Genomic DNA, 14,644 nt, shown 5'->3' on the forward strand with positions numbered 1-14,644 from the left:
ATGACGCACTAAAAGAAAAACTAGCGGATGCTGGTGCAAGTTTTGATGGTTTGTGGAGCAGCAGGGGCTGGACAGGGCGCGATGGCCTTGTGGCTGCAATCTTGGTCGAATCGGGCAAAGTTGTGGATGTTGTGTATCTGAGCAGTGCATGCAACCAATGCACAAAAATGGAAGAAAAAAGGAAACGCGGGGAAATTTCGAGGCGACAGTTTACAGAATGGTATCTAGGCCACGATGAAAACTGCTTCATGAACCATGAAGGAAGTTCAGGGGTAAGTTTACGAATTGTTTCATTTTTTGTTTATCCTTTGCTCATGAGGGGCACATATTTTTAATAATTGTATGTGAATTCTAGTTTTAGCCCTTTTATCTCTTTTCATATGGATGATTTCTCGTTTCTCGATTTCTTATAATTTAGCTTTTTAGATCTATGTTTTTTTGTTTTTGTTTTTGTTGTTTTGTAACGCAGGACCCATGTTGATAGCAGTTTTTATAACTGAAATGCTCATCCTGCATAAATATGTTATTACTATTATTATTATTATTATTATTATTATTATTATTATTGTGATTGTGATTGTGATTGTGATTGTGATAGTGATTGTGATTGTGATTGTGATTGTGATTGTGATTGTGATTGTGATTGTGATTGTGATTATGATTATTATTATTATTATTATTATTATTATTATTATTATTATTATTATTATTATGAGTTGAACATTCCAGGCTTGCATTTGATTGATTCTCGGCTTGATTTTCGGTGTGGGTTTCAAGAGTTTAGTAAGAATGTGACTTGAGATATTGAGGGGTATCCTAGGGCAGTGGACTTAGCATTCAGGTATTATGTTGTTGTTTTTTTTTCCATATAAAGCCAACTAAAACATAATCAGTAGAGTAGAGTTTTAACACTGCTGCATTGAAGTAGTACACACATCAGACTGTATTTCATATTGCCTGTGGAAGCTAAGGTCTGGATTATTATTCACAGACTTGTTATTTCAACTTCTGTTTTGAATTCACTTACCTTAGAAGGATTAATTTTTAATAGCCCCCAAGTGGCAAATGGTTTCCAGGTACTGTTTTTCAAATACAGCTGTAGCAGTAATTATTGTTATTTCCGGATTAAACGTATCAAAACCTTAGATGACTGTTGATCTGAAATATGATTATTCTGAGCTGCCTCTTTACGTTTTTTTTTTTTTTGAAGAACCAACGTACAAATTCTAATTTAATCTGACATGGCCAACATTAGCTCTTTTGGCCTTGGACTAAGTAAATAATTTATGTGCACATGTTATTACATGTCTTTGTAGGCAATGGAAGTAGAAGGTGCTGTGCGCATTTATCAGTGGTCAGAAGAGAAACACAAGCTCCGTTGCATCCCATATGTTGGTGATGGCGACAGTGAAAGCTACACCATAGTGAAGAATGCAGCTCCTTATGGACCTGCAGTATACATAGACAAAGAGGAGTGCATTGCTCATGTCACAAAGAGGATGGGGTCCAACTTGAGAGCTCTTGTAAATAAATATAGTGGTAAGCTACAACAATGATAAATTTTCACCTATTTGTTATCATCCTGTTTCCACCTCATTTCAGTATAATTGGAAGTTTATGCTTATTAGTTTGCCAACAGGTGCACAAATGTACCTCCTAGTGTCACCCACACCTGTGCGCAACAGACATGCAGCTACTTGAAATCATGCAGGTCATAAAAAAGCCAGTCATATATTTAACAATTTATTATACCACGTGTGCACGTTGGATATAAGATGATAGATAGCCAATGAGGTGCACAGTGCCGAGTTTGCTATAATCATCTAATATCCAACAAGGGCAAGTGGAATACAGTGGAACCTCGCCTTACGGAAACCTCTATAATACGGACACCTCTCTATTACGGACAGTTCACTTGGTCCCTGAGAGACTGAAATCCATATAAAGCCTACCTCTCTAAAACGGACACCTCTATAATACGGACACTTATTCCTGGCCCCTTGGTGTCCGTAATAAAGAGGTTTGACTGTAATTGTTTTTTAAAACAATCAAGTAATATTGGTAGGCCTTGCTGATTTTCTTTTCAAGAGCAACCAGAAAACAATTATGGTCGCGACTTTTTGGGCATAGTATAATTACACGGTAGATCTCAATTGTCAATACCCTTGTAGTGTTGATAATTCCCTTTGTTTCCCAAAACTGCTACAAGCTGACAGAACTGAAATTTAATCACTTTCTGAGTTCACCTTACATAGAAAGGGTGCATAATGGTTCCTTAAAAATTCATCATGAATCGTTGTCATCATTGTTAGCTTTATTCAAAATTACAGTACTCCATTCATTACAAATGCTTCTCGAGAGAATCATGCTAATTAATCATAGCCCTATACAACAGAAGAAAAGAACTAACCTAGCCCCATCTAACCTAAACAAACCAACACAAAAAAAGGGATAAGTAAAAAATGCAAATAGTAATGTTTTCATAGGCGAAGTCTTAAAAAGGCTTAATTCTGACCTGGTCCCGGTTGTTCAAAGAGCGGATAACTACCCAGCAGATAAATTGCTATCCAGCGGATAAAATATACTCCAACCTAGTCATTTTATCCACTGGATAGCGACTTATCCACCGGATAGAGTTATCCAATCTGTAGAAGTGATGACATAGCCTTAACCTTCACATAACTATTGCTTTGCTTAACTGTTGTGATGCATGGTCTTGGAATATCCAAGATCTCAGAAACTTTAGGCAAAGTATGAGTATCACAGATTTTGTAGAATGACCTTGCTATGTATTGTATAAACACAGTGAATGCACTGGGCTGTTAATAGAGATTTGCAAACAAGTGAGAGTAGAAAGAAAATATTTCTATAACAAGAGGTTTTTAAACTAAATTAAGTTGTATTGATCTCAACACAGGAAAGAAACTGTCAGATGGCCAAGGCGCTGGTAGACTGACAATCAGCAGAATTGATGCGATGCAAAGCTTTTATGGGAAAGTCCTCCGGGATAACAGAGGAAATGCAAAGGAGATGGCAAAAGCCACAAGAGCGATTTTGAAGCATTATGCCAGTACCCCAGAGAACCCCCAGCACGAGGACTGCCTCATTGGTAGAGATTCTTGGTGCAGCTTCCAGAAAGATATTGCTTGGAACACTCGCGAACACAAGCCAATTAAAGATCCTCTTCCACCTGCAGTGGGTGAAGTCGCCCAGGAAGTTTTCACTAAGCTTGGAAGTGAGTCATTTTTAGCTGGTTGTGAACGAGTTTCTACACCATGTCACATGGGGCTTAGCACCCAAAGAACGGTATGTCTCACCACAGGAGACTTACTTGGCTGTATGCATCAGCATTCTTTCGTTTAATGCAGGAGCCCAGGCTACCTACAGGAAGTTATGTCCAGCTGTAGGAGGGTTGGAAGAGAATTGATAATGAGCGCATGCGTGGTAGTGACTATAAGGATCAAGCAGAAGTGAAAGCAAGGAGAAAGAAACTGAAAAAGCAGAAGGTAAAGAAGCAAGATGGTTTTGTCCACAAAGAGGGCACAACGTACAGTTCAGGATCTTTTTATGCACCATGAACCCTCAGTGATCTGTGAAACAATTATTATAATACCTCTCTGTCAAAGATTCTGTGGCATTTAAAGCATTTGGTGCTAGATTGGAAGGCCTAATAACAACAGTTTTCCTGTTTGTCTAAAGTAAAAATTGGAAAATCTCCAAACCTTTTCATGTTGGCATGCCCAGGTTTGTTGTTACCCTATGTAGATTTGAGATTTTTTTCCAAAGGCTGAAACTATCATTGCTATTCCTGAGGTAAATTCATCGAAGGATTTTATTGTTGGAAAAAATCCTTTTACACTCCTATGCACCATGCTGTAAAGTTATAACTAATAATTTATGACGAGACATTGTCAGCACCCACTTGTGGGATAATATGTTAAATAACAGAAAATGCTTTCGTTGACAGGCACTGTATATACATGTAAATTTATTCTTTATGACCTTGTCCTCTTAAGAATTGCAAGGCTACGGTCAAATTATTTCTCTTCACAATGATAATCAAACTTGGCCAAATGTCTTTTATATTGTCACTTCCACCAGAATCCTTGGGATTGTTATTGACTAATGTAAATTTGGGACATTGCCATTAAAATACTCTTGATTAAAAAAGTGATAATGTTTTTTTTTAAAGGAATTCCATCTAGGTGAAAAATATGCAAAGTCATTATAGGTTCTCCTTTATTTATTTATTTGGTTTAGATGCATCTTGCATCCTGATTGTTTCTAAATTTCAAGGATAAAAAAATCTGGGCAGTGGTCTCCATCCCTGCTTTTAAAGGGTGTATGTAGATATTTTTTTTTTTTTTGGGGGGGGGGGGGGGTACACAGGAATTCACTTAGTCATGTTGAGAAAATAATCGGTAATCTAGTTAGTAGTTTCAGTTATTTTTTGTATAACACATTGAACTTTTGTTTCATTAAAAATTTTCTGACACGTGTACATAATAGGCAGTCCCAGAAAAAATTCATACCCACCCCATAGAGGGTCATTGGAAATCCCTAAGGGGAGGGGGCTCTAAGGAGCCAAAATTTTAGAAGCAAAGTATGAAGTTAAACCGGGTGGAGTTGGGAGGGGGTGGGTATGAATATTTTCTGGGACTGTGCAATATGCATGAGTTGAAATGTCTAAAAATGTTTTTTAACAAAGGGGTCCCAATCTGGTACCCATAGTCTTTAGGACAGCGTTAGTTGCCAGGAGAGACTGTAGGGAACTGGAAGTGGATTTCTGGGGTAAAACAATACAAGCCGTTACGGGGCAACCACTCCAATTGTCTTTCTTTGAATTCCCCAGAGTCTCCTGGCGACCAATAGCTTGCAAAATAGCTAATTTTGAGCCTAATTTGTTCAGGCCTCAAGTGGTCTCATTTCCATAACTCTACAGAAATTTTGCAGGGTAACTTTAAATGCATCCTGTGCAGATAAAAGTTGAAATACATATGTTCAAATACTTGACTTTGCAATGTTTACCGCCTACACGTTTCCCTTCGGTTGCAATGTATAGCCTGTATATGCCCGAAAATATGCCCCCCCCCCCCCCTCCCCTTTCCTGTCCAAAAACAAGATCCCTGATGTAGTTCAACACTTGTTCTGGAAACGCATACTCGCAATCCTCTGGACCCACTTCGTTTCGCTGAAAACAAAAAAGCCTACAAATTTAAGGATGGGTTTTTCCATTAATATTAAATTCTCACATGCGCTTACCGAAATTCCGGTCATTTTTGATAATTGCTTCGCATGGCTAAACGAGGTTATTTATATGTGCGTATTTTCATAAGAAGGAAGTATTTAGCAGATACTCGGCAACGGAAAATAATATTATGTCACTGTATAACTTCAAATTGCTATCCGGACATGGAGTTAAATCTGGAGAATTGGAGTATAAGTATCCATTGTTCAGAAACGATTGGTGTCAGCACTACATATAGACGAGAGGGATTTAGGGATTAATTGCTTTTACTTACCATCAACACGTGGGCCCAGGAACAATAATGCTAGTAGCGGTTCTTCCTCGCCGGCTTCCCCTTTTTTTTCTGTCTGCAGTGCTCTTTTCAAGCATGTCGGCGAAGAAATTTGCGTCGTACCTATTCAAGATCGAATTCATCAAGGAGAATTCCAGAGCATTGGCATTTTTGCCTGTGCGTGCTGTTACTAAGGCAGCAGTAATATTTAAGGACTTTTCTTTAGGAGTTACAATCGTGTGACAAAATGGAAAGCACATTTACAAGCAATAAGCATACCTAATTTCTGCTATTGCCGTAACCATGCGGTCACGGTGATTCACCGGTACTAGTGTTTCCGCCGCTCTTTCTTCTGATGCTTTATCCCGCGTTTGTCGCTTTGGCTTGGGCCCAACAGCTTTGTGTGATGAAGCCTTTCCTCGTTTAGTTTTTTCCATGATGATTACAAAATACAATATCGTAAAATAAACACCGCAAATATCCAACGAAATGGCGAAGGAATTGATTACTCTGTAATGCGAGTACGTTCAAAATTGCGGGAAAATCTTCACAGGAGGTGACCGGAAGAAAAAGTGCCTTGCAGAATGATTGGCTAATTTTTCGCAAAGGCGTTAGGGGGCGGTACCTGTTTGTGTAGCGAGAATTTTCTTCAAGCGCTGTTTTCTCGAACTTTGATTTCTGCTTCGAGGAGACACTTTCAAGAGTTACAACTCGACAACAATTTGGCCGATTTCTGTAAAATTTGGCCAGATGCTAGAAAAATGTATAATCAACAAAAGCGTGTCGGGGAATTCGACAATTCTTAAAACTCTTTCCTTGACAGCCATTTCTGTGCGTTCACTCCGCATGTTTTTCTTGCAGTTTTAAAAAAATGTTCTGTAACTTTTAAACGCAATCGAATTAAGGAAAACCGCGACACGCTGTTTTAGCCTTTGGGATCCTGACCGTGAGGAAAAAAAATAACATATAAAAATCGCGTTGAGTTGAAAATCTAAAAAGACGAACCGTGCCTTCAAGTTTCGACACTGCAGAAACCTTAGGAATTTATTTTCTTGAAAAAGCAATGGAATATTTGAATACCCAGTTCTATAAACTTTAATTTGATATAGGGTTTTGGGTATCTGTGATGTAACCGAGAGGCGCTACATCCGTTACACTGGAGCCACCCCTGAAGGTACACGGTAACCTTAACTCCCCGAGTTGACTTCCAGTTTCCAAATTGTTGCCGACTCTGACCCCGCGAACGATCTTGTGGCTAATGTGCGCAAAATGCGTATCCAGCTTTGACTTGCCTTCGCCAGCCTCAAAGTTGTTGTATTCAACAAGCCTCAAATTGAACACTTCATTGACTTCAGCGAGGTGGAGAATGAAGGCAGTGTTGTGGTAGTGAGGGCCATTGTCTAGGGAAAGAGAATAAACAACACTTTTGACATTATTTTGTGTAAAAACAACTTGATAAAATCAATACTATAGTCGTATCAGGGGGGATAATATAAAACCTACTGGTACCACACATACAGTGTCAATATTATAAACTAGGTTTGGCAGCCAGCTTTACTATTCCACACAAAAATTCAGAGATGAGACTTTTACCCTGTTTACACTTAAAAGACAAAAGCATTGCATTTCTTTCTGAGGAGATATTTTGTTATCATCTTTTACATTCACTTATCAATTACCCGCTACAGTACTTGTGAATATCTAACATTTTAGGCACTAACTTAGGACTGCTGAAATAATAATACACGTTATAACAGTTCCATCATATGTCCACTCATTGGTTGCATAGCTGTTTTATGAAAGCTTATGCACACATGGGTGTGCCGTAAAAATAGGAAACAGCTGATGCCAACACCTGAGGCTGATGCAAACACACGAGGGATTTTAAGAGAATTCAAAAGTACTCAATGTAAACCATTGGCCACAGCTCAGTTTTATACTTTGTAATTCTCCCGAACTCCTTGTCGTGTTTACATAAGGTTATACACAGAATACCATTTTTCTATTGCTTAAATGTACAGTATACTTATCAGAGAACAAATACACCCGGAAATTAGGTAGTTCGTTCTCCATCCACCGAAAGCCGACATCCATTGCACTCTGATTAAATCAGGCGTCTTGTTTAGTATCTTCGCTCCACAGGTCAATGACCTCTGTAATCTTCTTGTCTTCTTCAACTTGCGCAATGACAAGGAGGCTATGTTACGAAATGCCCCGTTTCTCATACCAATCGCGTTGGATCTCCCGTGTACGGACACCCAGCTCCAATTTCATCTTGTAATCCACTATGACCAATGCCTCTCCAGGCTGTAGATTGTTCAAGACAAACTGGTGATATCCTCCCTGGTGCTTGGTACGCAACAAATGTGCCACATATTGTTCATGCACTTTCATGATGTCATCCAGATCTTTAGTGAATTGGTCTGTACTGGCGACGGATCAAGACAACACACCACTGACAGTCTTGAAGACATCGTAAATGGCAGTGGCATCTGGACAGGATTTGTCGTGAGACTGTGCACATGAACCAAATGCATGATCCATACAAAGTTCTAAGCAAGGGAAGTGCCTCTCTGCTTGCTTACTAAATTGCGTCTTCATGTAACGTTGATGGTGCTCCAGTTTGGACTTCACATCTTTTATTGGCACAGATGTAGCCTTTTCAACATCTGTGCGAAGGGCTGAGAATTTGTCGTAGTTTAAGTGCCCAACCTCATCGCAAAGATTGCACAGCCCTGCCAGCATGGTGTTGTATCGGAAGTTTGCAGGAAGGTGTGTATAGTTGTATGTACGTTTCACCCCATTGGGAAATTCCCAAAGATACTGGTTGATAAGGTCTTTGACATTGTCTTTCCAATATCTGAGTGGTGTTTCCACATTGTCCACGATCACGCTCCCGCACGATGATGTTCTCGACACACTGTCTCTTTCAAAAAACTCTGAAAGTTCTTTCAACAATTCAGGGCTGACGCACTGCCTGGTGAACTTGAACTTAAAGGGAGGGGCCCCCCAATGGCCAAATAAGATTTGATGCACTTTTGCAGCAGTCACTGTCTTAGATGAACAACCAAACATTTCCTGTAAAAGGCATTACGGATAATCTGAAACAACAATAGACAACAGCCGTCTTCTTTCATCTGCCCCTGTTGTGAGTCTGTCAATGGATTTGGCAGCTCCAGTTCGGTTCTTAAACTGATTTCCATTTTTCTCATCGGTCATCGATATTCTGGAGTCATTTAGTGTATTGCCAATGCAGATCTCTCCTTTCAAGTTTGACAACCTTCTTCTTGTTTCTCTTAACTTTTCCTTTGACCTAGAATCCTTGTATTCTTTGGTTAATGCTTTCAGAGTGGGGTTTAGTGCAGCATCTCCAAACTTTCCAGAAAGTCCAAATGCTGAATCACATTTTTTGCTGTTGACTGTATCTCGGACAAACTCTGGCACATTATCATTTACAAAGCAGACATATTTCATTGTTGTATCTTTGAAAGTGTCAATAGCTTCTGCTCTCATTTTCCTTCTTTTACGTTCGCACTGATCCTTGATGGGGACTGTGGGCACCACAGGCGTTTGTGTTCCTTTATCAACCCTTGCAGGTTGACTTGCTACACAGTCCTCTGCTGCAAAGACACCATCCTCAGTAGAGACATCATTATCATGGTACTCCACCTCCCGCTCTGCTGCTTCAGTAGCACCACCACTGACATTTTCACACTGCTCCAAGGCGCCCGCCTGTATAAATATATGCAAAGTATTACATAAGATGGCACAACCAAGTGTAAATTAAGATTGTGAAAAACAAACCCGACATTCTGTCTACAGTTAAGTACAGTTTACAGGCACTCTCTGCTGTTGTGTTGTTTCCTTAGACAAGACACTTTACTCCACATTGTTTATCTCCACCCAAGGCCCAGTTGTTCGAAGCCCGATTAAGCTAATCCTGGATTAACGTGAACTTTGATTCGGGTTTAATAACTAAGCGATAAAGATTCTTCCTAAAGAGTTTTGGCCGTCAGTTTTGACTTAGGCTTTTCTTTGCCTTTAGCTTGAAATTAGGCTTTGAAATCACTTTTAAAGAGCGAAATGAAAACCTCCATTAATTTTAAATCGCAGATTAGCGTTAATCGGCTTTCGAACAACCCGCCCCAGGTGTATAAATGGTACCAGCGAATGTAAGGTAAAAACCTAACAACATGCTGGGAGGGGGACCCTGCGATGGACTAACATCCCATCCAGGGTGAAGTAGTGATGCTCCTTGTTCATTCCTGCTACGGAAACCAGAGCTAGGGTCTGGCCGTGTGGGCCAGTGGTCCGAGTGCGACTTTACTTTATAATGTACTGGCACAATACACGCATGTAAATAAAAACCCCACTTGTTTAGGCTGGAGCTTAGTTTCTGTAGGGTCATTTTCAATAATACTAAATAATCATGGATCAACATGCTACACGCCCAAAAGGCTGGTTCTTAGGCTTCTCACTAGCGCGTAAGCATAACATAAACGTAAGCAAGTGAGAACTCCAGTGACAAAAGCGTATCAGAAGAACGAACCTAGCATAAGCATAAGAAGAACAAACACACTTGTTTTTCTTGTGTCCACTTATGCTTATGCTTATGTCGCTCTAGTTTCAAGTGAAAAAAGCACGAAGAAAATGAGTGAGTTTGTTCTGCTTATTTTTATGCTTATGTCCCTGGTGGTCTCACGTGCATGCTTATGTTTGTTATGCTTGTGCTGTGCTAGTGAGAAGCAGCCTTAACAGAGAAATAATCTCATGCATTCAATACTTCATGCATACGGGCATGTCAGTTAAAGCACTACTATAACTCAGGAACTATTTTCATGATCAAACATGCCATTCTTGACAGATGTAAACAAATTCGGTCCTTTTAAAAAAACCCTTCATATCTAAAGAAGAACACAATTTTCTAACTAAAGTCGCATGCCATGCTAAATTCCTAAAGGTTTTTTCGACTCACATTTATTTGATTGACCTACCTCAAGTTTTTTATACTTGACTTCCATTTCCAGCCAAGATCTACAGGGCTCACAGATCTTCCGCTTTCTATTCTTGTTTCTCTCATCCACGCCAAACTCTTCTTCAATCCATCGCTTTTCCTCGCGACTACACTACCGTAACTGCTCGCTTGGGACATGAACATCGCCCTGCTTCCACTCCACGTGGCGTGGACAATGACACTTCGGCTTAAACATCAGTTACAGTGACTCCGGTGGCTGTAATCACAAATATTTACACTAATTAATAAAATATGCAAGGCTATATACAAATTTACAACAATGTAAGGCAGTTTTCGTTGATTTAGAACGAGGGAAAAAACGAGAAGTTTTTCAAAACAAGATGGCGGTGGCGCTGCGAAATTTGACACGCGAGACGAAAGCTTCGTCACAGCTTACCCCATCGTGACCCATTGATTCTATATTCGGTACATTTCCGGATGCAATCGACCGATTTCTGGGAAATAATCGGCCAAAAATGGATTTCGACCAATCCGAACATCGTATTTTAATTACTTAAGCCAATTAATAGCGGTCAGAAAACGGATGCTTTACATTCCTGGGGCCGTTCGTGCTTTCCCTCTTAGCCGCACCGCTACTTAAATGAAAATTCCCTCACTTGTGTTAGTTAGAAATATAATTTCACAGACTAAATGAATGCAAAAAAAAAAAAAAAAAAGAAACAAACAAAAAAACACACACAACAAAAGCAGCCCTCGACTCCCCCTGACAGACGTCCCTTACATCAATTCAATAACAAAAACTGATGAAAATTTTGAAGACACACCCAGTAAATTGAGCAACAGGTGATATGTGATGATAAAATAATTTGAACAGTGGCGCCAGCAAATGTGGCCCTCATCCTTTATAGCAACGACATTCAAAACATACCCAGTGCTGGAATTCTATCCCATCTTGCCACAAAGGAGTTCTTGTATCTCTTAATACAGGCACTTTCTCATACAATAGTTCAGCGACTTCCTCAAAGGATTTGGAGTTGATACGGTCACCAAGATAAACCAGAACACATGTTACCTTTCATTAATCTTCGTCGAGATAGGAAGCCTAGCTTGAAATCCTGGCCTAGAGGCTGCTGTTTGGCTTTCTTTTGAAAAGGTTCTGAATATTCTCTTGGTTTTGTCCTCTTCAAAGGTGCCTCTACAGGAGAAGACAGCGACTGGAAAGAGGTAACTCTTTATCTATACTAGATAGGGGGCTCAATGTTGACGCATTTGATGCAGGGGATAATCGACAAGACAGACTTGGAGAACAGGCAGAGTTCTGGAACAAGTGTTAAAAAATATACGTAGAATAAGCATTGAGACAGAAAAATAATTATAAAGCATAAAGTCAAGAAAATGACTAGAAGGGAAAGAAGACACAGCAAATGAGTGTTTCTTTATTTGTCTTAAGTGCTGTTGACACTCACAGTGTAGGGTATGCAGCCGTGTCTTGAGGAAGCCTAACAACAACCGTGTGAGACAAGTCACCACTAAATATCATCTGCTCCATTGGTGGGCGGGTCAGAATTGGTTGTTTCTGGGACAGGTTTTTACCCAAGACTTAACTCACCACATTATCGAGAAAGTCCCATTGCTTCTTTCTTGTAGAGAAGTTGAAAGGAAACAGATCCTTTAAATCTGATCGTGATAAACAAAGGAACATTTTTCCGTCCACTTTATTTTCTAAAGTAAAGGAAACAATTTGACATACGTAAGCATGTATAAACAGCAGTCCCTTGCGAGTGAACAGCAATCAATTAACACCACACCTTTTTCTTGGCTTTACTAATTTGCAAGCGTACTTTCTAGTGGTATTGATGGAATTTTTGCAGTACCCAGCAGATCAAATTAACTATCTATAAGACATTTATTTTGGTTTGAATCCATGTTTTGACTGTGGCATAATGGATTAAGAAAGCTTAATTTCAGACAAAGTTACCCCCACCCGCCCCAGGCTTCGGAATAGTAGGTTGTTTTTACAGTTCACATTCCACAGGTCAGAGTTCAGAGTACAGGTCACCGTACTACAGATGAATAATGGCTACTATGCATGTAAGTATCTCCTAGTCCTAATCAATATCCAAAATGTTGTTTCAGATCTAGGAGAAACTGTTTTGTTTAGTTACCGATCGATAAAATAGTGACTTGTTCTCGTGGCCTGTGGAATGTGAACTGTAAAAGAAACCTCCCTTTTTACCAGAGATAAAATCGCCAAACATCCCCAAAAGACTACAGTGCATAGCAAAAATTAATACTGTATAAATAAAAGAGAAGTTACACTTTCTGTATTGATAAATATAGACACTCTTTGTGCAAACGAAGCTCATTTTCGTCGGTGCTAAATTTTGGCTGGAAACTCGCTTGTCAAGAAAGCATAGAATCTACCGTTAAATGGGCGGCTCAAAAGCTTACCTTCGAGAACTTGACATTGATCTAATGGAAAGCATTTCTTTAGCAAAAAAGAAGACAATTCTTGTACTGTAAATAGCTGGAGGTCTTCTGGTTGTGGAGACTGTTGTGGAGAAGGTATTGACGAAACCTCCTCATCTTCCGCCATGCTTGCAAAATGAGCAGCCCATCCTTTATCCAATGAAAGAGCGTGATCTATTTCGCGTCAGCCAATGAGCGAAGCTGTACTAAACTTAATTGTTTTACCGCGCTAACTCGCTTCAGCGCGATAAACTCTGGAGGTAGTTTTCAAAATCAGCAAACAATCAGTAAAATTTTAGAATGGTAAATTGGCATTGCGCTTTTTGCGCCTTCTGTGCTGTCTTCCTCCCTCTTTTGTCATATTAACACGAGCCACAACGATGACAGCGATTTTTTCGCATACTGTGGAATTGGAGAGTGCGATAGACGCTTTCAAAAAGGCGAACTCATTTGCAAAGCACGTGCGAGAAAAGCATGTGTTGTATTTATATAGTTCCAGGGAAAATCTGACGTTGAAAACTACGGAAAACGGAACTGGTAAGTACGATTTACGTTGAGTAGTAGGTGTAAGAGAATATCTCAATTTAAATTGAGCCAGATCTACGTTTCGCGGATGTAATGTATTGCGGGAGTGGTGGTGGGGTTGCGGGGTGGGGGTGCGATTAGTGTGATCTGTTACAGGCTGGTGTGCTCACATTTATATCTATAGACATATAACACGGGTTCTGTCTTCCTCAGAGGGTGAGAGGGGAAGTGGTACTCCAGGGTGTTATCCAGGGTTTTTGGATGGGGGGGGGGGGGTTGCTTTTTTTTGGGCCCTAGAGTTTTGTACTTATTTGTAAAGTTTAATTCACCTTAATTCTGGATAACCCCGCTGGACGCTCTCACTCAATAATTAAGTATTTAAGTAGGTTACTTCAATAATTAAGTATTTGAAAGAAAGGTTGACTACCTTTCTGTGAAGTTTTCAAAGCAACAAAAACATTATTTTAATTGCAGGCTGTTGCTTTGCTGATGATGGCCCAGTTGCCCATGCCTCATATCAAGAAGTGCAAAACAACAATCTCAGTGCCGCAGAAGATTTTAGTTCTATTCCAGAAGGTCCTCATTCTCCCGTTCTAGCCACTAATTTTGAAAACAGCTCACCAAACATAATTCCTGAGATGGCTCGGAATATACACATTCCCCAGTTCTAAACACCAGTGTTGGGAATAGCTTAGAGGAGGCAACAATCTTGTGAGTTTTTTCGCCCTAGTCAGCACAGGCAAATTGTCTGAACTAAAAGCATGTTTCTATAGAGATTGTAGACTAACCTTTGCTTGTTGTCCATTTCCGTGGTGTCAAGGCTATTTGCTTATGACTTGGACATTTTAGTTTTCAGACAATGGAACACTGCTCCCGTGGGCTCCATAACAAAACTCTGGGAAATAGAAGACCTTTTTGCCGTCTTCCGAACCGCTGGAGGAACGATGACGTCTGAAACCCTCGGGTCACTTTCATCTTTGTAAAACTGAAATATCGGTAGATTTCCTCAATGAACACCAACTTAGCAAATTTAACATCAAATAAGGATAACAAAATGCTTCCTCCCATGCCGTACACGACACGTGCAGTTAATAATGAATGAATCTTGCAAGTGCTGAACATCAGTACACATAGTGTGCAGGCATACATTATGGAT

The 14,644-nt window shown here is 39.9% G+C and overlaps 1 protein-coding gene across 1 annotated transcript; it reads left to right on the forward strand.

The window, feature by feature from the left end:
* Nucleotides 1–1,141: 1,141 nt before the first annotated feature.
* LOC146486455 (uncharacterized) lies at nt 1,142–4,300 on the forward strand. Its single transcript, XM_085100970.1, has 2 exons — nt 1,142–1,539; nt 2,918–4,300. The coding sequence occupies exons 1-2, from the start codon at nt 1,320–1,322 to the stop codon at nt 3,361–3,363; spliced, it is 666 nt and encodes a 221-aa protein (XP_084957096.1). The 5' UTR covers nt 1,142–1,319; the 3' UTR covers nt 3,364–4,300.
* The last annotated feature ends 10,344 nt before the right edge of the window (nt 4,301–14,644 follow it).

Source organism: Pavona decussata, unplaced genomic scaffold, assembly GCF_977016875.1.
Source record: "Pavona decussata unplaced genomic scaffold, jaPavDecu1.1 SCAFFOLD_21, whole genome shotgun sequence".
NCBI classification, from domain to species: Eukaryota; Metazoa; Cnidaria; class Anthozoa; order Scleractinia; family Agariciidae; genus Pavona; species Pavona decussata.